We start from the raw sequence: 23,956 nt of genomic DNA, 5'->3' as shown, positions 1-23,956 counted from the left end.
AGTGCTGTGACTATATAATGACCCTATAACCGTACTGTGACTATATAATGACCCTATAACTATATGATGACTCCTGACTGTTTCAGGTCAGGGGAAGCTTCACCGCCAGCCCAGTATGGACCAGAGAGAGAGTCGGCCGTGTTTCTCAACGGGGAAGGCCCTACATCATGAGCAGCCCAGTGTAAGTAAACAGATATGACTTTATAGCTACAGAGTACTTTATATTTTATAGATAACAGGCTGAGCAGTCCAGCGTAGGTAAACAGAAATTCCTTTATAGCTACAGAGTACTTTATATTTTATAGATATCAGGCTGAGCAGCCCAGCGTAGGTAAACAGAAATTACTTTATATTTTATAGATATCAGGCTGAGCAGTCCAGCGTAGGTAAACAGAAATTCCTTTATAGCTACAGAGTACTTTATATTTTATAGATATCAGGCTGAGCAGTCCAGCGTAGGTAAACAGAAATTCCTTTATAGCTACAGAGTACTTTATATTTTATAGATATCAGGCTGAGCAGCCCAGCGTAGGTAAACAGAAATTACTGATCAGGCTGAGCAGCCCAGCGTAGGTAAACAGAAATTACTTTATATTTTATAGTTATTGATCAGGCTGAGCAGCCCAGAACTTTAAGTACATCCTCATCAGCCTACATCCTCATCAGCCTACATCCTCATCAGCCTACAACCTCATCAGCCTACATCTGAAACATAACATTTACATGTCAGGTGGTGTTGTGCTTTTATGTCTTTCTCAACTGGTTTATGGCTTCCCGCAAAGGCTAACTGATAGTAGTTTAATTTAACGGTTCACTTACGTTCAATACATTGTAGCCACAAGTGTCAAACCCCGGTACCGTATTGGTTTACTAAATAGTCATATTATTTTACTTAACGCTAGAACGGCTGGGCCTTGAGGGACTCCTCCTTCAAGCTAATGAGCAGCCATTCTGACTGCAACATTCGAACAGTGTAATTTAATACATTTCATATATGCTATCCCTAAAATAATAATTTAGTTGTCTTCATGAAGGTGATAGGTAACATTTAGAATACGATTTTCTTTTTTAATAACACAAATGCATTTTCATTAGTTTGTTACTGTAGGCTATATGGGAAAAACACAAATTCAAGTGTTGGATATATGTTATTAGTGGAGTGCCTTTTGTTACAACTATGAAACAGAAAGCATATGTGTTGGAACACGGTAACAGCTTCTTTTTTATAATGATAAAATAAATACCCCAACCACCAAGGTGCACGGTCAAAACGCACATTCAGATGATTTACATTTCCACGTTAGTCATTTAGCAGACGCTCTTATCCAGAGCCACTTACAGTAGTGAGATCATATACTGGTCCCCCGTGGGAATCGAACCCGCAACCCTGGCGTTCCAAACGCCATGCTCTACCGACTGAGCTACACGGGACCAGCTGGGCACTTTCAACTGTCGGAAGAAGGAGGGGAGTTGGCCCTACTGTTGGGAGAAGGAGGGGAGTTGGCCCTACTGTTGGGAGAAGGAGGGGAGTTGGCCCTACTGTTGGGAGAAGGAGGGGAGTTGGCCCTACTGTTGGGAGAAGGAGGTTGGCCCTTTTGGGAGAAGGGGGGAGTTGGCCCTACTGTTGGGAGGGGTTGGCCCTACTGTTGGGAGAAGGAGGGGAGTTGGCCCTACTGTTGGGAGAAGGAGGGGAGTTGGCCCTACTGTTGGGAGAAGGAGGGGAGTTGGCCCTACTGTTGGGAGAAGGGGGGGAGTTGGCCCTTCTGTTGGGAGAAGGAGGGGAGTTGGCCCTACTGTTGGGAGAGGATTGCCCTGTTGGGAGAAGGAGGGAGTTGGCCCTTCTGTTGGGAGAAGGAGGGGAGTTGGCCCTGTTGGGAGAAGGGGGAGTTGGCCCTTGTTGGGAGGGTTGGCCCTTCTGTTGGGAGAAGGAGGGGGAGTTGGCCCTACTGTTGGGAGAAGGGGGAGTGGGCCCTTCTGTTGGGAGAAGGGGGGGGGAGTGGGCCCTACTGTTGGGAGAAGGAGGGGAGTTGGCCCTACTGTTGGGAGAAGGGGGGGGAGTTGGCCCTACTGTTGGGAGAAGGAGGGGAGTTGGCCCTACTGTTGGGAGAAGGAGGGGAGTTGGCCCTACTGTTGGGAGAAGGAGGGGAGTTGGCCCTAATGTTGGGAGAAGGGGGGGAGTTGGCCCTACTGTTGGGAGAAGTAGTGGCAACGGGGAAAACCATTCATAAAATGACATGTCCTCCTAAAACGGCTTATAACTCTAGTTCTGTTTGTGATATTAAGATTCTAACACTGACAGTGTGTTGTAGACTTATTTAGGAAAAGTCAAGGACAGAGGAGGGCATGACTTACAAAATGGCAGAGAAATAAATAAAATGAATGAGCAGTCTAAATTACTGCTTTATCTGTTCTAGTGTTAAAGGGTTAGTTGGGGGTTTGGCCATGAATACCTTTTTCTACTTCCCCAGAGTCCGGTGAAATCGTGGATACCGTTTTTATCTCTCTGCGTGTAGTTTGAAGGAAGTTGCTAACTAGTGTTAGTGTAGCATGCTAGCTGTTCTCATAGACTTCCAGTCATTGCGCTAACGCTAGTTAGCATTGGCTCGGGAAACTACCTTTAACTTCCTTCTTACTGGACGCAGAGACATAAAAATGACATCCACAAGTTCATCGGACTCTCATAACCAGAACTATCCCTTTAACACCGTTCAGTCTGGATCTATTACAGTTAGTCATTGTCCTGTTTGGTGCTTGTAGGAAGGTCTGTCAGAGTTTGAGGTGGTGAACATGGAGGAGAGGACCTCCGATACCCAGACGGTAAGTACCAATTTTCACACGGGGGCTAGTTAACAATAACGCGGCTCAAATGAGATGTTTGGAAACAATCCAGGTTCTTTATGTAATTTGGTTCAGGTTAGTCCATAAACATATGTCGACCTACATTCAGGACCACTCGGTGCATCTGTTTGTGTCTAGATAGATCAACTTCAGCAAGATTGTACAGTCTGTGTGTGTGTGTGTGTGTGTCATAACTTCTGGTCAACACAGTTAAAACACTGAACATTGAACATGTCATACCTGGTGATGAATCTAAGAGCTTGAAAGCAGCTCCTCAAGTTTCATTTCCTTAGCTCTCTGGTCTCTCCGGTCATTTCTCCCATATCAGGAACTTCTGTCTCTCTTCTCTAGTGAGTCAACCTCTAACTCAATACTGGTAGTTCAACATGAGTCGGCACAGGGAATGTCCACGATGTATTACTGACCACACCTCACTCACTCACTCACTCACTCACTCACTCACTCACTCACTCACTCACTCTCTCACTCTCCACACACACACACACCTGCTGTTAGGGAATGCCTGACGGGGAAGAATATCACAGTCACAGAATATTCCAGCCAGATATGGTATTGAGTCACATGGCATAATGACCGTCACTGATATACACGTCATCACCCAAAGTATAGGAAAACTGACACGTTTCCTCAAGTCTATAAGCTGAGCTTCTTTATGAACGCTTCAGCATCTCTGACTCCAATCTTAATGGAGTTTTGCTTTGTTGTACAGTATTGCAGGAAATGTATAGGACTGCATTGCATATAGGATATGGAGCATTACTTACATGACCAGTCAATACGACACGGAGGGACTGTCTCTCTTGTGTGTCAGTATATCTATCTACAGGCTGTATGATTCAGATAGGACTTTTCCTTATTTTTATACATCCAGTATCCACGAGACTGGAGAGAGAGAGAGAGAGAAATCTATGTGGTGTTTTGACATTCCTTGATTAGTGTCCTGTCCAGTCAGTATGGTGCTACAGAGGGTCTGACTGAGTCCTGTCCAGTCAGTATGGTGCTACAGAGGGTCTGACTGAGTCCTGTCCAGTCAGTATGGTGCTACAGAGGGTCTGACTGAGTCCTGTCCAGTCAGTATGGTGCTACAGAGGGTCTGACTGAGTCCTGTCCAGTCAGTATGGTGCTACAGAGGGTCTGACTGAGTCTCCCTGGTGTCCGTCTCAGGTCCTCTGTTTTACTGTTGTTTAACTCTCTTCCTTGAGCTATCTTAGTTTCATATTTGTCTAGAAATGTATTGTTTTTAAAGCGCTATATAGATATGTGCTATATAGATATGTGCTATATAGATATGTGCTATATAGATATGTGCTATATAGATATGTGCTATATAGATATGTGCTATATAAAAAGTTTGATTTGATCTCCAGACTGGTACGGGAGCAGGGCAGCTGCCTCCGGAGAACCAGGAGTTAGCCAGCCAGCTGCAGCGTCTAGAAGGCTCCTTCAGTATCTTTGCTGAGGAGTCCAACCCCAACCAACTCCTAGCCCACCTGGGACGCATGGCCGTCGAGTTCCACCACCTCTCCTCCAAGGTCCAGAAGAATGAGCAGAGGACGTCCCTCCTACAGGTAACTGACAGGGAGAGGGGCAGATTGGGAGACAGACGGGTAGACAAATGGATAGGCAGGCAGAGAAGTAGAGAAATAAATATAGTAGGCCTAGCCTATAGAAAGCTGATGGGATCCTCCTCTTTTTAAGAGGCCATCAACTCTGTTTTGTCACGCAATTGCACAGCCTATAGAAATGTTGCGCAACGTGCTCATGGGCTCTCATGAAGTGTTTGATTTGTTTTTCGATAACATTTGCATTGATGTCAGAGTGATTAGAGGGACAATAGAGTGCTGAGTACCAGGCAGTTAGCGAGTTTGGTAGGCTGCTAATGACCATCAGCGGCATCAGAACTTGGAGAAGCCTAATTACCGTGACTAAACGGTCACGTGGAATTTGACTGCCTTCATGACTCGGGACCGCCGGTGTGTCGGTAATACGGTCACCGCAACAGCCCTAGTCCAGGTGCGACAAAACTAGGGCCTGTAGGACCTGCTTGGTTGATTTTTAGATGTCAGGAAAGCAGAGCAATGCCTTATCATGGACAGACCTCTTCCCATTTTAGCAACCATTGAGTCTGTTTTGACCAGGACAGCTTGCTATCTAGGGTTACACCCAGCAGTTTAGTCTCCTCAACTTGCTCAAAAGCCACATTATTCAGTAATAGATCTAGATGAGGTTTAAGGTTGAGCGAGTGATTTGTCCCCAAAAATGATGCTTTTAGTTTTTGAGAGATTTAGCACCAGCCTATTGCTAGTTACCCATTCTAAAACTGACTGGAGCTCTATGTTAAGGGTGTTATTTATTTTACTGTTGTAGCTGACGTGTATACGGTTGAGTCGTCAGCGTACATAGACACACAGGCTTTATTCAAGGTCAGTGGAAGGTCATTAATAAAAACAGAAATCTGTGTTCTATTAGATGGGTAATCCATAATAAGGCAGAGGATGTAAATCTTCTTTATCAATTTCTTTCAGCCAATCATCAGTAATTTGTGTCGGTGCTGAGCATGTTGAGTGCCGTTCCCTATAAGCATGCTGAAAGTAGGTTAATTTGTTTTCTGTAAAATAAAATGTGTATTTGGTCAATGTTGGCGTCTGCTAAATGACTAAAATGTAAATGTATATGTCAAACACGATTTTTTTTTCCCACAGGTTTGCTAAGCACTTGTTAACAGGCTGATTTGGTCGGCTGTTTGAACCATTTAAAGGGAGCTTTGTTATTCTTGTGCAGTGGAATGACCTCCAGGCCTGAGGGGGCACTCTGTCTTCTAGGCTTACATTGAAGATGTGGCAAACAGGAGATACAATGTGTTCCGCCACCAACTTCAGCAATTTACATTTATTTAAATGTATTTAAATTATTATTTAAAGGTTGTCGGGTACCAGGTGGCTTGTTCTGATTTTATAGATGGCAACAGTTTTTTCCGCCCTTCCACACCAACTTTGTGGAACTCAAAATGACAGTGCTTGTCTTTTCATTATTTGGTACATTTATGCATTAATATGAAGGCTCAGCATTTTGTTGTTTGCATGTCATGCCTAAGTTTTCTAATGTTGTCAACAAAAAATGTATTCAAGGGGTTGGCAATATCAAAGGGTTTTGTTACGAACAGGCCATCTGCCTCAATGAAGGATGGAGCTGAGTTCGCTTTTTTGCCTAAAATTGTATTTAAGGTACTCCAGATCATTTCCCATCCTTTATAATTTATCTTTGTTCTACAGCAGGGGTGTCAAACTCATTTTAGCTCAGGGGCCACATGGAGGAAAATCTATTCCCAAGTGGGCCGGACCGGAAAAATCATGGTATATATAACTTAAAAACAACAACTTCAGATTGTTTTCTTTGTTTTAATACGATCAACATACAACATAAAGCTGGAGCCTGAGGACAGTGTGTCCAAAATAGTACAAGCACAACATCACTATTAATCATAAAACACGTCAAGTTTATTTGAAAATTCTAAAGAAAAAGAACACACAAACACACAATGCCTCAGTGATTAACAGAACTGTTTCACAGATCACAGAACTATATCAGGGTGTCATTTCTCAGGCAGAAATGTAGATAAAAATAATGAAATCCTGTTCCCCAAACAAGTGCAAGAACCACAGAGTCAAGAATAGGTTAAATATACAAATAAAATAAAAACAATTAAAAACAATAGCACATCAACATAAAAACATATAAACATAAAGCTGGAGCCTGAGGACAGTGTCCAAAAGCACAACATCACTATTAATCATAAAACACCTCAAGTTATTTGAATGTTCTGAGGACAAAAAACACACAATGCCTCAGTGATTCACAGAAGTATATCACAGATCACAGAACTATATCAGGGTGTCATTTCTCAGGCAGAAATGTAGATAAAAATAATGAAATCCTGTTCCCCAAACAAGTGCAAGAACCACAGAGTCAAGAATAGGTTAAATATACAAATAAAATAAAATCAATTAAAAACAATAGCACATCAACATAAAAACATATAAACATAAATCTGAAAGCGTTGCTCAAACTCCCGTAACAGTCCCGTTATTTTATCTTTGAACCGCTTCATGTCTGCCACATGTTGGGTCGCGCACACATTTTTCAGACAGGGGAAGTGAGCTGCATCACCACCGGCAAGTTGCGTCTCCCACAATGACAGCTTCAACTTGAAAGAACGTATGCTGTCATAATACTGCGTGACAACTTTGTTGCGCCCTTGCAGCTGTTTGTTCAAGTTATTCAGGTGCTCTGTAACATCCACCATAAATGCAAGGTCCTGCATCCATTCTGCGGAATGAAATTCTAACACTGGTTTGCCCTTTTCTTCCATGAACTGTTCAATTTCTTCTCGTAAATCAAAGAAACGCCTCAGCACAGCACCTCGGCTTAACCATCTTACCTCAGTGTGGTATGGCAGGCCATAGATGTGGTCTTTCTCTCTGAGAAGGCTGTCAAACTGACGGTGATTCAGGCTTCTGGATCGGATGAAATTAACAGTTTGGATGACCACCTTCATGACGTTATCCATCTTTAATGACTTGCAACACAAAGCCTCCTGGTGCAAAATACAGTGAAAAGTCAAAAAATCACGTCCTCCATTTGCAGATTGCACTTTCTCTCTGAACTTTGTCACAACGCCTGCTTTTTTCCCGATCATTGAGGGCGCACCATCACCAGTCCACTCAGACCCTGTCCAGCGCGCCGACAAGTGCGGTAAAAATATCAGCTGCTGTCGTTGTATCTGTCATCGGCACCAACTCCACGAACTCCTCGGTGACGGTCAATGTGTCATCAACTCCGCGGATGAAAATGGCCAGTTGTGCAACATCTGTAATGTCCGTGCTTTCATCAATTGCAACCGAAAACGCAATAAATGACTTTACTTTTTGCTTCAACTGGCTGTCCAAATCCACTGAAAGATCGGAAATCCTGTCTGCAACTGTGTTTCTTGTCAGGCTGATATTTGCAAAAGCCTGCCGCTTTTCAGGGCACACAATCTCCGCTGCCTTCATCATGCATGTTTTTACAAATTCACCCTCACTAAATGGTTTTGAAGCCACTGCGATTTCATTAGCAATGAGGTAGCTATCTTTCACTGCAGCGTCACTGATGTCTCGGCTGTGAGTAAACACATACTGCTGTTTCTTCAGACCCGCCAACAGTTCATTCACCTTCTCTCATCTCCGCTGTCCTTGAAAGTTGTCATATTTGTCGGCATGAAGACTCACATAGTGGCGACGAAGGTTATATTCTTTCAGCACTGCAACATGCTCTGAACACACCAAACATACAGCTTTCCCATTCAATTCAGGGAATAAATAGGATGACCATTTTTCTTGGGACACTCTGCACTCTGCGTCCACTTTTCTCTTTTTTGACAGAGACATATTGGGGCAATGAGGGTGCCAAAGCACATAATGTTAAAAGTAGAAGCCGTAATAAATATTGCAGGCAAAACAAAGTAGCTCATTGGCTGCACGTGCTTGACCTACTTGCTCTGCCCCGGTATAAACAGTTTGCTTGCTTAACACAATTGCTATTGCGCCATCCAGTGGACGCAATTGGAACAGCAGCTTATTATCTAGAAAAATTGCAGCGCATTTTTATACTTTACCAATTTTTTTTTTTTTTATCATCTCGCGGGCCGGATTAAACCCGTTTGCGGGCCTGATCCGGCCCGCAGGCCGGACGTTTGACACCCCTGTTCTACAGTATAGTTTCTTATTTTTGTTTAGTTACGTGATTTCTAAATTGACTGTATGTTTGCCAGTCTGCTGTGTTGTCAGACTTATTCAATTCATCTATCCATGGGGATTTGGCAGCTCTAACAGTCAGTTTCTTGATGAGTGCATGCCTATCAGTAACTGGATAAAGCAATTTCATACACTTCCAGTTAAAAGTTTGGACACACCTTTTTAGAACACCTACTCATTCAAGGGTTTTTCTTTTCTTTTTACTATTTTTTTTACATTGTAGAATAATAGTGAAGACATCAAAACTATGAAATAACACATATGGAATCATGTAGTAACCAAAAAAGTGTTAAACAAATCAAAATATGTTATTTGAGATTCTTCAAATAGCCACCCTTTGCCTTGATGACAGCTTTGCACACTCTTGGCATTCTCTCAACCAGCTTCACCTGGAATGCTTTTCCAATAGTCTTGAAGGAGTTCCCACATATGCTGAGCACTTGTTGGCTGCTTTTCCTTCACTCTGCGGTCCAACTCATCCCAAACCATCTCAATTGGGTTGAGGTCGGGGAATTGTGGAGCCCAGGTCATCTGATGCAGCACTCCATCACTCTCCTTCTTGGTAAAATAGCCCTTACACAGCCTGGAGGTGTGTTGGGTCATTGTCCTGTTGAAAAACAAATGATAGTCCCACTAAGCCCAAACCAAATGGGATGGCGTATCGCTGCAGAATGCTGTGGTAGCCATGCTGGTAAAGTGTGCCTTTTGAATTTTAAATAAATCACAGACCGTATCACCAGCAAAGCACCCCCACACCATAATACCACCACCTCCATGCTTTACGGTGTGAAATACACATGCAGAGATGATCCGTTCACCCACACCGCGTCTCACAAAGACACAGCGGTTGGAACCAAAGATCTCCAATTTGGACTCCAGACCAAAGGACAGATTTCCACCGGTCTAATGTCCCATTGCTCGTGTTTCTTGGCCCAAGCAGGTCTCTTCTGATGATTATTCTCTTCCCTGTGTTCAAGAGAGTGTTGTAGTCCTTCTTAAGTTCCTCAGATTGCTGAAAGCGAATGTCATTAAAGCCAACGTGAGTGACTATGGTGCCAATGTTAGAGTAGTTGGCTAGGACTGTGGGCAGGAGGGAATTGATGTCTCGGACCCGGGCGCCTGGGCGACAGTGGATCTTGGTCGGCCCACAGGCCGTAGGCAGGCCAAAGTCTCACACCATCGAGCTCCCCACGATAACGGTGGTTGTGATGGAATCTGATGGGGAAGGAAGAGGGGGAACCAAACGGGTCTGCCTCGGTCAGGGTGGAGGTGTGTGTCTTGGTACAGGAGGAGAGTGCTGTCTTACTAATGCTTGTCCCTTTGTTTGTCTAGACTCTTTGTGAACAGCTCAGACAGGAGAACAATGAGCTGAGAGAGAAGATGGAGGAGGACCTTCAGTACAGAAACGGAGAACTGCTGCGGTGAGTTTTTTTTTTCAATTAGACTTTCAGCTCCCCAGGGGAGAGGGGGAGTGTGAGTTTATTATTGTGAATTTAAACTGAATGTTGACTTTATACTGTTTTCTGCTCCCAAGTCAAGTTTAGGACTTTGTTCGAGTTTATTGAGCTTAAATAAAGGCGATGAGTAGACTTTCACTTTTCTTTTTCAAGATGATTCTCTGTCCAGCAACTACAGAGCTTCAAGTGAAGTGACAGTTGGCCAAAGTTTTTTTGATGATTCTGGAATTGCCCTAATATTCTCCCTACCTCAGTAGGGTGTTCCCAGCGGATATCTATGGCTCTGACAAGCTACACATTACTCTACTAAACACTGGGATAGAGTCCCTGTAACTGCATAGTAACACTAACCCTGCTTTCACTCTCTAGTCACTGCAGACAGGAGAACCTGAAGCTGAAAGAGCTGGTAACGGGAGGAGGAGATACTGCAACGGAGAGCGAGGGGCAGCCAGAAGCCAAAGAAGATGTGGTGAAAGAGGAAACTGCCAGCGTTAGATCCAAGATGGAGGTCAGCACACCACAGAAGGTATGCAAATCCTGCTCCAGAATGGATGGGATGGCACCTGTCTGGTTCAGAGGATTTAAAAGCTGGGAGAGAGAGAAAGGGGAAATGATCAGCATTGATGTCTAGGAAGCCACAGCATCATTTAGGGACGTGTGTGTGTGCGCTGTTACAGTAAATACCCTTGTTTCCGTATTGAGTATTGTCAGGATGAGCCAGATCATTGCCAGGCATCACAGTAGTGGGATAGTTAGCATGTCTGATGTCACATCCTAATGTACAGTTTGAGGATGTGACTGACTTCCCCATTTCATAACACGCTGCAGTACTTCCAAGTATTACTGTAGTGTTGGTGTGTGATTTTTGGTCAGTGTAGAATGTCTGTGAGAGACTTCCCAGGTCTGTCGTGCAAATGCTTAAAAAAAATTGTTTTTGTTTTATACACTATTTGTATAAATGGTGATCTGTACTAGTGCGGGGAATTTAAGAGCAATGTTTCATATCCCTGTCCTGTTGCAGAGTGGGCTCAGAATCATCATGTTTCATATCCCTGTCCTGTTGCAGAGTGGGCTCAGAATCATCATGTTTCATATCCCTGTCCTGTTGCAGAGTGGGCTCAGAATCATCATGTTTCATATCCCTGTCCTGTTGCAGAGTGGGCTCAGAATCATCATGTTTCATATCCCTGTCCTGTTGCAGAGTGGGCTCAGAATCATCATGTTTCATATCCCTGTCCTGTTGCAGAGTGGGCTCAGAATCATCATGTTTCATATCCCTGTCTCTATGAATGAAGCTGGAAAATGAATGTAGTGCAAAATGCATCATTGTGACAAGTGACCATTTGCTTTTTCAAGGTCTTATATCTTGACAATGTGATTGCTGACATTAAATAAACATTTTGGGACTGTACCAACTGTGGACTATGGAGGAAAAAAGACCCTCCAAAAATAGTTTTAAGTGGATTATTCCTTTTTTAAGAATCATCATGTTTTATATCCCTGTCCTACAGCAGAGTGGGAAAGCCCCAGAGAAGGAGAAAGCCCCGGCCAAGCCCTGTGACCCAGAGGCATACGAGAAGAAGATCAAGCTTCTAGAGAAGCAGAGGAAAGATGTGAGTCCCTCTGCTCTCAACGTTACATCAGGTGTCCTCTTTTACATATGGAAAGGTCTTTGTGAAAAATGTGTGCGTGCGGCTCAAATTACACCCTATTCTCTTTTATAGTGCACTACTTTTCACCAGGGTCCATAGTAGTGCCCTATATATGAAATAGGGTGCCATTTGGGATGCACCCTTGATTAGGTGTCCTGTTTTCGTGTGTATGATGTGTTGTTTTCAGTTATATTTCTGTTGTGATGATGATGACAGGTTCTGGACGTGAACAAGCAGTGGGATGTCCAGTGGAACTCTATGAAGTCCCAGTTTGAACAGAAGGTATGTTATCTCACGCTCACTCACTCTCTCTCACACACACACACACACACACACACCACCTCGTAGTAAACAGCTTTGCTGCACAAACTACATCTGGAATACATAATACAGAAGAGATTATCTGAAAACACACATAGTAACCTGATGGGAAACACACATAGTAACCTGATGGGAAACACACATAGTAACCTGATGGGAAACACACATAGTAACCTGATGGGAAACACATAGTAACCTGATGGGAAACACATAGTAACCTGATGGGAAACACACATAGTAACCTGATGGGAAACACACATAGTAACCTGATGGGAAACACACATAGTAACCTGATGGGAAACACACATAGTAACCTGATGGGAAACACACATAGTAACCTGATGGGAAACACACATAGTAACCTGATGGGAAACACATAGTAACCTGATGGGAAACACACATAGTAACCTGATGGGAAACACACATAGTAACCTGATGGGAAACACATAGTAACCTGATGGGAAACACATAGTAACCTGATGGGAAACACATAGTAACCTGATGGGAAACACACATAGTAACCTGATGGGAAACACACATAGTAACCTGATGGGAAACACATAGTAACCTGATGGGAAACACACATAGTAACCTGATGGGAAACACACATAGTAACCTGATGGGAAACACACATAGTAACCTGATGGGAAACACACATAGTAACCTGATGGGAAACACACATAGTAACCTGATGGGAAACACACATAGTAACCTGATGGGAAACACACATAGTAACCTGATGGGAAACACACATAGTAACCTGATGGGAAACACACATAGTAACCTGATGGGAAACACACATAGTAACCTGATGGGAAACACACATAGTAACCTGATGGGAAACACACATAGTAACCTGATGGGAAACACATAGTAACCTGATGGGAAACACACATAGTAACCTGATGGGAAACACACATAGTAACCTGATGGGAAACACACATAGTAACCTGATGGGAAACACATAGTAACCTGATGGGAAACACATAGTAACCTGATGGGAAACACATAGTAACCTGATGGGAAACACACATAGTAACCTGATGGGAAACACATAGTAACCTGATGGGAAACACATAGTAACCTGATGGGAAACACACATAGTAACCTGATGGGAAACACACATAGTAACCTGATGGGAAACACACATAGTAACCTGATGGGAAACACATAGTAACCTGATGGGAAACACATAGTAACCTGATGGGAAACACACATAGTAACCTGATGGGAAACACATAGTAACCTGATGGGAAACACACATAGTAACCTGATGGGAAACACACATAGTAACCTGATGGGAAACACACATAGTAACCTGATGGGAAACACACATAGTAACCTGATGGGAAACACATAGTAACCTGATGGGAAACACATAGTAACCTGATGGGAAACACATAGTAACCTGATGGGAAACACATAGTAACCTGATGGGAAACACACATAGTAACCTGATGGGAAACACACATAGTAACCTGATGGGAAACACACATAGTAACCTGATGGGAAACACGCATAGTAACCTGATGGGAAACACGCATAGTAACCTGATGGGAAAGGTGCAGTCTTGTTTACTATGCAGTGTGTACATATAAAGTTTTCTGACCCCTTTACTTTTATTCTAAAATTGATTTATATTTTTTCCTCATCAATCTACACACACTTTCTCATAATGACAAAGCAAAAACAGGTTTTTAGACATTTTTTGCAAATTTATAAACAAAACAGAAATACCTTAACTATTCAGACCCTTTGCTACGAGACTCGAAATTGAGCTCAGGTGCATCCCGTTTCCATTGATCATCCTTGATGTTTCCACAACTTGATTTGGAGTCCACCTGTGGTCAATTCAATTGATTTCCAGCTGCCACACATGATATGTGCGTGAAAGTGAAGTGGATATCATTGGACCTGCGCATACAACAGACTAGTGACTTTGCTTAAATTCAACTGACTTTCTAAAGAACCTCGTGGTGTAAAATGTTTAGATTGGTAGGGCTGGGCCTCCCGAGCCACTGCATCGCAGTGCTAGAGGCGTCACTACTGACCCGGGTTCGATCCCAGGCTGTGTTGCAGCCGGCCGCGACCGGGAAACCAATGAGGGCGGCGCACAATTGGCCCAGCGTCGTCTGGGTTAGGGGAGGGTTTGGCCGGCCGGGGATGTCCTTGTCCCATCGCGCTCTAGCGACTCCTTGTGGCGGGCCGGGCGCAGTGCACGCTGACTTCGGTCACCAGCTGTACGGTGTTTCCTCCGACACTCCGGTGCTGCTTCCGGGTTAAGACATTGGTGCGGCTGGCTTCCGGGTTAAGACATTGGTGCGGCTGGCTTCCGGGTTAAGACATTGGTGCGGCTGGCTTCCGGGTTAAGACATTGGTGCGGCTGGCTTCCGGGTTAAGACATTGGTGCGGCTGGCTTCCGGGTTAAGACATTGGTGCGGCTGGCTTCCGGGTTAAGACATTGGTGCGGCTGGCTTCCGGGTTAAGACATTGGTGCGGCTGGCTTCGGGTTAAGACATTGGTGCGGCTGGCTTCGGGTTAAGACATTGGTCGCGGCTGTCCGGGTTAAGACATTGGTGCGGCTGGCTTCCGGGTTAAGACATTGGTGCGGCTGGCTTCCGGGTTAAGCGAGCAGTGTGTCAAGAAGCAGTGCGGCTTGGCGGGGTCGTGTTTCGGAGGATGCACGGCTCTCGACCTTCGCCTCTCCCGAGTCCGTACGGGAGTTGCAGCGACGGGACAAAACTGTAACTACCAATTTGGATCTCATGAAATTGGGGAGTAAAAGGGGTGAAAAGTATATATATTTTTTTCTTTTAAAAGAAAGATGGTGGTATCATATGAAACGGTGTTCTAAAATGTTGGTATCATTTACCAGTATACCATGCAACACTAGTTATAACTAGCTTAGAGAGGGTACAGCCTCAGTGTTCACAGTAAACATGTGCGGAAGTTTCCAAAGAATTCTCACAACGTTCAAGTTTGCACTCAGCAGACCTGAAATTTGCTCAGTGACTTAGAAGAATTTGAGGGAACATTACCCTTTTAGTCTACCCCCCCCACCCAAACCGCTCAACATATGGTTTGCGTCATTCGGCTGGGTCTGTGGGTCTATACGCAAACACAACCCTGTGTAACTGCGTACAACTGCTCTGATCCAGTTCACTGGGTGCTAGTTTCTCTGCTACTCTGTATGAAATGATGATTCTGATAACCTGTTTGTCTCATTGAAAAGACACCAATACTCCCTGTTTTTAAAACAGTTTGAACCCCCCCCCCCCCCTTCAAATCAGATCACAGACCTGCGTCAGCGGCTGGCGGACTCCCAGAAGGCCGTGCAGGAGCTGGAGGCGGAGCGAGAACACAGCCAGCGGGACTACGATAAGAAGCTGCTGCTTGCCAAGTCCAAGATCGAGAATGTCCAGGTGAGAACGAACGTACAGAAACCTAGTACAGACCCATCAATGTCCTCAAGACGTATACAAACCCAACGACATACACAACACACACATACAAAACACACAATTTTTGCTGTGTGTGTTGGTGAGTGTGCAGTCTTCACTGCTATGAACACTTGCGTGTCAGCGTGTGTGACAACTGCTCCAACCCAGCCCACTCAGAATAGCCATGGTCCATTTGAGTATCTCTCACCTGTCGGTTTGTCACAATGACTGTATATGAATGGACTCAATAGTGCGTTGGAAGTCATAGATGTATGTAGACATAACATGCACAGATTAAGCTACTCCAGAAAGTGACGTTGCAGGCTAGCTCAGTGCTGCCCCCTCTCATTGAGTATCTCAAGATGAAGGCCAACCGGGGTACTGCAGGCTGCCAGTAGCAACTGAATTATCCTTGTAACTTCTGTGCGGTTATTATTTTTTATATATTTTTTAAAACCATGATTCATTCTCTGTCAAGATTGACCATGAATATCGAACATTGCCATTTTCCCATTCACTATAATGGGGGGTTCTGTTTTCTGAAAACTATGCCTGCAGTACCGTGGGTAGCCTTGAAGTTCATGGCTTCAATGAGAGGTGGCAGTCGCTCTCCCCTGGTCTGTCAGAATCATGTGTAAAGTGACTAGCTCCAGTGGTTCTGTCCTTTCACCAATCAGGTTGTTGTTCGTTATCACTTTTGGTTTAAAGAATAGCTGCTGTACTGTCCCCTGGTCTGGCCTTGCAGGATATCGAATTTCAGCTTTCTGCGATTACAGGAAGTGACTTAATTGGGGGTCATAGGGGCGGCTTCGAATCGACCCAAAGGCATTTTTTACCTCCATTGGACACGATGGTCTTGCAGTTCTGTCTGCCTGCCTGCCGGTCGCTCTGCCTGCCTGCCGGTCGCTCTGCCTGCCTGCCGGTCGCTCTGCCTGCCGGTCTGCCTGCCAGCCTACCGGCCGGCCGGCCTGTCTGTGGGGGATAGGGAGGGAGAGGGATCAAAATCAAATTTTGTACATGCACCGAATACAACAGGTGTATACTTTACCTAGGGCTGGGCGATATGGCCTAAAACTCATCTCTATTTTTTATTATTTCATCCCCCTTGGCCTTTTTCCTATTTTGTTGCATTACAACCTGTGATTTTTATTTGGATTTCATGTAATGGACATACACAAAATAGTCCAAATTGGTGACGTGAAATGAAACTTAACTTGTTTCAAAAAATGCTAAAAAATAAATAACGTAAAAGTGGTGCGTGCATATGTATTCACCCCCTTTGCTATGAAGCCCCTAAATGAGATCTGGTGCAACCAGTTACCTTCAGAAGTCACATAATTAGTTAAATAAAGTCCACCTGTGTGCAATCAAAGTATCACATGATCTGTCACATGATCTCAGTATATATACACCTATTCTGAAAGACCCAAGAGTCTGCAACACCACTAAGCAAGGGGCACCACCAAGCAAGCGGCACCATGAAGACCAAGGAGCTCTCCAAACAGGTCAGGGACAAAGTTGTGGAGAAGTACAGATCAGGGTTGGGTTATAAACAAATATCTGAAACTTTGAACATCCCACGGAGCACCATTAAATCCATTATTAAAAAAAATGGAAAGAACATGGCACCACAACAAACCTGCCAAGAGAGGGCCGCCCACCAAAACTCACGGACCAGGCAAGGAGGGCATTAATCAGAGGCAACAAAGAGACCAAAGATAACCCTGAAGGAGCTGCAAAGCTCCACAGCGGAGATTGGAGTATCTGTCCATAGGACCACTTTAAGCCGTACACTCCACAGAGCTGGCCTTTACGGAAGAGTGGCCAGAAAAAAGCCATTGCTTAAAGAAAAAAATAAGCAAACACGTTTGGTGTTCGCCAAAAGGCATGTGGGAGACTCCCCAAACACATGGAAGAAGGTACTCTGGTCAGATGAGACTAAAATTGAGCTTTTTGGCCATCAAGGAAAACGTTATGTCTGGCGCAAACCCAACACCTCTCATCACCCCAAGAACACCATCCCCACAGTGAAGCATGGTGGTGGCAGTATCATGCTGTGGGGATGTTTTTCATCGGCAGGGACTTGGAAACTGGTCAGAATTGAAGGAATGATGGATGGCGCTAAATACAGGGAAATTCTTGAGGGAAACCTGTTTCATTCTTCCAAAGATTTGAGACTGGGACGGAGGTTCACCTTCCAGCAGGACAATGACCCTAAGCATACTGCTAAAGCAACACTCGAGTGGTTTAAGGGGAAACATTTAAATGTCTTGGAATGGCCTAGTCAAAGCCCAGACCTCAATCCAATTGAGAATCTGTGGTATGACTTAAAGATTGCTAAGCATTAATGAATGTTAAATGCAAATAGCGAGTTGAAACCGTTTTGTCAGAGAGGAAGAAGTGATCGCTCATCTTTGTTGTTGTGAATGGTATCCATTAAACTCTGTGACTGTTTGTTTTAAAGTCACCATTGGTTTTGGTGAAATCCCTGAGCGGTTTCCTTCCTCTCCGGCAACTGAGTTGGGAAGGATGCCTCGATCTTTGTAGTGACTAAGAGTATTGATACACCATCCAAAGTGTAATTAATAACTTCACCATGCACAAAGAGAGAATGGAGGAGAGGGGGGGGAATGGGGGGTGATGGAGGTAGTCAGAGCAAGAGAGAGACATAAGATAAAGTAGAAATACATCAACCCTGTGACACCATCTTTTTCCATTGAACCCATTGTACTGATATAAACATCAACCCTCTGGTCCTCTGTAGCTCAGCTGGTAGAGCACGGCGCTTGTAACGCTAAGGTAGTGGGTTCGATCCCCGGGACCACCCATACACAAAAAATGTATGCACACATGACTGTAAGTCGCTTTGGATAAAAGCGTCTGCTAAATGGCATATTATTATTATTATTATTATTATTATAACCCTGTGACACATACTGCAGTGTATTGAGAAAAAACGTCAGCTACTGTGACATTTTACCTTTTTTTGCAAAAACATGCCAGGTCATTGTTAGGTCACCATTGGAGTACCAACAGGTCAACTTTAACCTGAACGTCTCTGACGTGTGGAACATCCTTCAGTCTGGATTAAAACTGTGAATGAACTCTGAAAACAGTGGAGTTGAAGCAGGTTGTGCCAATGTTGTATGAATGTTTTCAGGGGGAGAAGGAGTGTCTGAACTCTGAGACCACAGAGTTGAAGCAGAAGGTTCGTTACCTGCAGGATCAGCTGCTGCCCCTCAGTAAACAGAGAGGGTACCAGGAGAAGGAGATCCAGCGCCTCAACAGGGTCAGTGCTGTGTGTGTGTGTGTGTGTGTATACTGTGTGTGTGTGTGTGTGTATACTGTGTGTGTGTGTGTGTGTGTATATACTGTGTGTGTGTGTATACTGTGTGTGTGTGTACTGTGTGTGTATACTGTGTGTGTGTGTGTACTGTGTGTGTGTATACTGTGTGTGTGTATACTGTGTGTGTGTGTGTATACTGTGTGTTATCTAACTTACTCTGTCTCCCCCTGGCACCCTTCAGGCTCTAGAGGAGGCCCTGAACCTGCACCCTCACCCCTCCTCCTCCTCCCAGCAGCCACCGGGCCAGGGCACCAGCGGTAACCACGGCGAAGGGCCTAGTAACTTGAGGAGCCAGGAGCTGCTCACTCAGATATTAGTGTTAAAGGAACAGGTCAGTCTGACACCCTTTCTGCGCTAATTGATCCATTTCAGTGATTGGATACATTTCGCGGATCAACTGGCAAGTGTCTTCACTGACATTTTCAACCTGTCCCTGGCCGAGTCTGTAATACCTACATGTTTCAAGCAAACCAACATAATCCCTGTGCCCAAGAACGTGAAGGTAACCTGCCTAAATGACTACCGCCCCGAAGCACTCACGTCGGTAGCCATGAAGTGCTTTGAAAGGCTGGTCATGGCTCACATCAACACCATCATCCCGGATACCCTAGACCCACTCCAATTCGCACTCCACACTGCCCTTTCCCACCTGAACAAGAGGAACACCTATGTGAGAATGCTGTTCATTGACTACAGTTCAGCGTTCAACACCATGGTGCCCTCAAAGCTCATCACTAACCTAAGGACCCTGGGACTGAACACCTCCCTCTGCAACTGGATCCTGGACTTCCTGACGGGCCACCCCTAGGTGGTAAGGGTAGGAAACAACACATCTGCCACGCTGATCCTCAACACGGGGGCTTGCTTAGTCCCCTCCTGTACTCCCCTGTTCACCGGACTGCGTGGCCAAGCACAAATCCAACACCACCATTAAGTTTGCTGACGACACAACAGTGGTAGGTTTATCACCGACAACGATGAGACAGCCGATAGGGAGGAGGTCAGAGACCTGGCAGTGTGGTGCAAGGACAACAACCTCTCCCTCAATGTGATCAAGACAAAGGAGCTGATCATGGACTACAGGAAAAGGAGGGCCGAACACGCCCCCATTCACATCAACGGGGCTTTAGTGGAGCGTGTCGAAAGCTTCAAGTTCCTTGGTGTCCACATCACCAACTGAACTATCATGGTCCAAACACACCAAGAAAGTCGTGAAGAGGGCATGACAAAGCCTATTCCCCCTCAGGAGACTGAAAAGATTTGGCATGGGTCCTCAGATCCTCAAAAAGTTATAGAGATGCACCATCGAGAGCATCCTGACCAGTTGCATCACCGCCTGGTATAGCAACTGCTCGGCATCAGACCGTAAGGTGCTACAGAGGGTAGTGCGTACGGCCCAGTACATCACTGGGGCCAAGCTTCCTGCCATCCAGGACCTATATACAGTGAGGGGAAAAAAGTATTTGATCCCCTGCTGATTTTGTATGTTTGCCCACTGACAAAGAAATGATCAGTCTATAATTTTAATGGTAGGTTTATTTGAACAGTGAGAGACAGAATAACAACAAAAAAACCAGAAAAACGCATGTCAAAAATGTTATAAATTGATTTGCATTTTAATGAGGGAAATAAGTATTTGACCCCCTCTCAATCAGAAAGATTTCTGGCTCCCAGGTGTCTTTTTTATACAGGTAACGAGCTGAGATTAGGAGCACACTCTTAAAGGGAGTGCTCCTAATCTCAGTTTGTTACCTGTATAAAAGACACCTGTCCACAGAAGCAATCAATCAATCAGATTCCAAACTCTCCACCATGGCCAAGACCAAAGAGCTCTCCAAGGATGTCAGGGACAAGATTGTAGACCTACACAAGGCTGGAATGGGCTACAAGACCATCGCCAAGCAGCTTGGTGAGAAGGTGACAACAGTTGGTGCGATTATTCGCAAATGGAAGAAACACAAAAGACCTGTCAATCTCCCTCGGCCTGGGGCTCCATGCAAGATCTCACCTCGTGGAGTTGCAATGATCATGAGAACGGTGAGAATCAGCCCAGAACTACACGGGAGGATCTTGTCAATGATCTCAAGGCAGCTGGGACCATAGTCACCAAGAAAACAATTGGTAACACACTACGCCGTGAAGGACTGAAATCCTGCAGCGCCCGCAAGTTCCCCCTGCTCAAGAAAGCACATATACAGGCCCGTCTGAAACTTGCCAATGAACATCTGAATGATTCAGAGGAGAACTGGGTGAGAGTGTTGTGGTCAGATGAGACCAAAATCGAGCTCTTTGGCATCAACTCAACTCGCCGTGTTTGAAGGAGGAGGAATGCGCTATGACCCCAAGAACACCATCCCCGTCCAACATGGAGGTGGAAACATTATGCTTTGGGGGTGTTTTTCTGCTAAGGGGACAGGACAACTTCACCGCATCAAAGGGACGATGGACGGGGCCATGTACCGTCAAATCTTGGGTGAGAACCTCCTTCCCTCAGCCAGGGCATTGAAAATGGGTTGTGGATAGGTATTCCAGCATGACAATGACCCAAAACACACGGCCAAGGCAACAAAAGGAGTGGCTCAAGAAGAAGCACATTAAGGTCCTGGAGTGGCCTAGCCAGTCTCCAGACCTTAATCCCATAGAAAATCTGTGGAGGGGGAGCTGAAGGTTCGAGTTGCCAAATGTCAGCCTCGAAACCGTAATGACTTGGAGAAGATCTGCAAAGAGGAGTGGGACAAAATCCCTCCTGAGATGTGTGCAAACCTGGTGGCCAACTACAAGAAACGTCTGACCTCTGTGATTGCCAACAAGGGTTTTGCCACGAAGTACTAAGTCATGTTTTGCAGAGGGGTCAAATACTTATTTCCCTCATTAAAATGCAAATCAATTTATAACATTTTTGACATGCGTTTTTCTGGATTTTTTAGTTGTTATTCTGTCTCTCACTGTTCAAATAAACCTACCATTAAAATTATAGACTGATCATGTCTTTGTCAGTGGGCAAACGTACAAAATCAGCAGAGTATCAAATACTTTTTTCCCTCACTGTACTAGGCGGTGTCAGAGGAAAGCCCAAACAATTGTCAAAGACTCATAGACCATAGACTGTTCTCTCTGCTACCGCACGGTAAGCAGTACCGGAGTGCCAAGTCTAGGTCCAAAAGGCTCCTTAACAGCTTCAACCCCCAAGCCATAAGACTGCTGAACAATTAATCAAATGGCCACCTGGACTATTTACAATATCTGCATAGTCACTATACCCCTACCTAACTACATGTACAAATTACCTGGACTAACCTGTACCCCCGCACATTGACTCTGTACCGGTACCCCCTGTATGTAGCCTCGTTATTGTGTTTTTTAAACTTTAGTTTATTTAGTAAATATTTTCTTAACTCTATTTTCTTAACTACATTGTTGGTTAAGGGCTTGTAAGTAAGCATTTCATGGTAAGGTCTACACCTGTTGTATTCGGCGCATGTGACATACCATTTTATTTGATTTCACCTACCTGGTGTCCCAGGTCTACCGCAAAAAAGTTGAACTCACCAACTTATTACCCAATATAATCATCATCCCTCACCAACTTATTACCCAAGATAATCATCATCCCTCACCAACTTATTACCCAAGATAATCATCATCCCTCACCAACTTATTACCCAAGATAATCATCATCCCTCACCAACTTATTACCCGAGGTAATCATCATCCCTCACCAACTTATTACCCAAGATAATCATCATCCCTCACCAACTTAGTACCCAAGATAATCATCATCCCTCACCAACTTATTACCCAAGATAATCATCATCCCTCACCAACTTATTACCCGAGGTAATCATCATCCCTCACCAACTTATTACCCGAGGTAATCATCATCCCTCACCAACTTATTACCCGAGGTAATCATCATCCCTCACCAACTTATTACCCGAGGTAATCATCATCCCTCACCAACTTAGTTCCCGAGGTAATAATCATCCCTTTGCTGTATCTACTCTCTCAGGTGAAGATCTTTGAGGAAGACTTTAGGAAAGAGCGGAGCGACAGGGAACGAATGAACGAGGAAAAGGAGGACTTGAGGAGACAGGTGGAGAGACTGCAGGGTCAGATGACCAACCTCACCAATCAGGTTAGGAGCTGCTTTCTACTAGGGCTGCGTCCCAAATGGCACCCTATTCCATATGTAGTGCACTACTTTTGACCTGAACCCTATGGGCCCTGGTCAAAAGTAGTGCACTGTATAGGGAATAGGGTGCCACTTGGGACACAGACTGTTTCACAGCACTTTGCATTGAATAGGGAGGTTCTCATCTCTTCCACCTCAATGTGTTGGTTTTCCTGACGTGTTCATCCATTTCTGTTGGCTTGTTCCTCTGTCAGCTTCACCCGGCCCAGAACGAGTGTTCGAGAGAGAGAACAGAGAGATGCAAGCTGGAGAGACCACAGATGCAGCATCATAAACGGGTACTGTAGTCACCAGGCCTCAGTCCCTTCTCATCTCCCACTATAGACAGCTTGGCTTCAAATGGCCGTGGTGAACCTAGCCAATTAGCACAGGTATTATAGGTTAACCCCCTCAGTCCATCAGACTGGCACAGACAGACAGACAGATTGTCTTCACATGGCTGTGGTGGTAAACCTATCAGACTAGTTCTCCCTAGCACTTAAAGACATTCCTGAAGTAATGACAGCAGTAGGATGGATTTTTCTCCTGATTAGATAAGTACAAATGGCTGTGTGCTGTGCTTCGCTTCCTTCCAGTCTGTTTGAGGAGCACCAACTCGGGCTGTGCTTTACTCTCAAACTAGTGGAACATTCCTCTGCCTGGCTGAAAACAACTCCTCCGTATTTGCAGACGTAGATCAACTAGATCTGTTGCATAAATCCAAGTGACTGGGCGCTGTGCTTCTTCTACCTGGCTGCTTACATTTACATTTACATTTTAGTCATTTAGCAGACGCTCTTATCCAGAGCGACTTACAGTTAGTGAATACATATATATTTTTTTATACTGGCCCCTGTGGGAATCGAACCCACAACCCTGGCGTTGCAAACGCCATGCTCTATCAACTGAGCTACATCC

At 44.8% G+C, this 23,956-nt stretch overlaps 1 protein-coding gene and 1 non-coding gene across 6 annotated transcripts in view; one reads left to right on the top strand and one right to left on the bottom strand.

Annotated features, from left to right (window-relative positions):
* Positions 1-23,337, top strand: part of LOC121538548 (TNFAIP3-interacting protein 1) — a gene marked incomplete at its 3' end in the record, with an annotated part of 39,531 nt that extends 16,194 nt beyond the window's left edge. For 3 of the 5 annotated variants that reach the window (XM_045206616.1, XM_045206615.1, XM_045206610.1), the window contains 12 exon segments: positions 87-181; positions 2,758-2,817; positions 4,227-4,427; positions 9,984-10,072; positions 10,478-10,634; positions 11,620-11,721; positions 11,977-12,042; positions 15,372-15,503; positions 18,682-18,810; positions 19,049-19,198; positions 22,877-23,002; positions 23,254-23,337. In XM_045206616.1, coding sequence (XP_045062551.1) covers positions 87-181; positions 2,758-2,817; positions 4,227-4,427; positions 9,984-10,072; positions 10,478-10,634; positions 11,620-11,721; positions 11,977-12,042; positions 15,372-15,503; positions 18,682-18,810; positions 19,049-19,198; positions 22,877-23,002; positions 23,254-23,337 — 1,391 coding nt within the window. 5 annotated transcript variants of the gene reach the window in all.
* On the bottom strand, positions 1,358-1,433 carry trnap-ugg. The gene has a single exon. It is a non-coding gene; the product is annotated as a tRNA-Pro (tRNA).
* Positions 23,338-23,956: the final 619 nt, after the last annotated feature.

The sequence above is a fragment of the Coregonus clupeaformis genome, chromosome 3 (assembly GCF_020615455.1).
Source record: "Coregonus clupeaformis isolate EN_2021a chromosome 3, ASM2061545v1, whole genome shotgun sequence".
NCBI lineage: Eukaryota > Metazoa > Chordata > Actinopteri > Salmoniformes > Salmonidae > Coregonus > Coregonus clupeaformis.
This window is presented reverse-complemented; position numbering and strand designations above follow the sequence as displayed.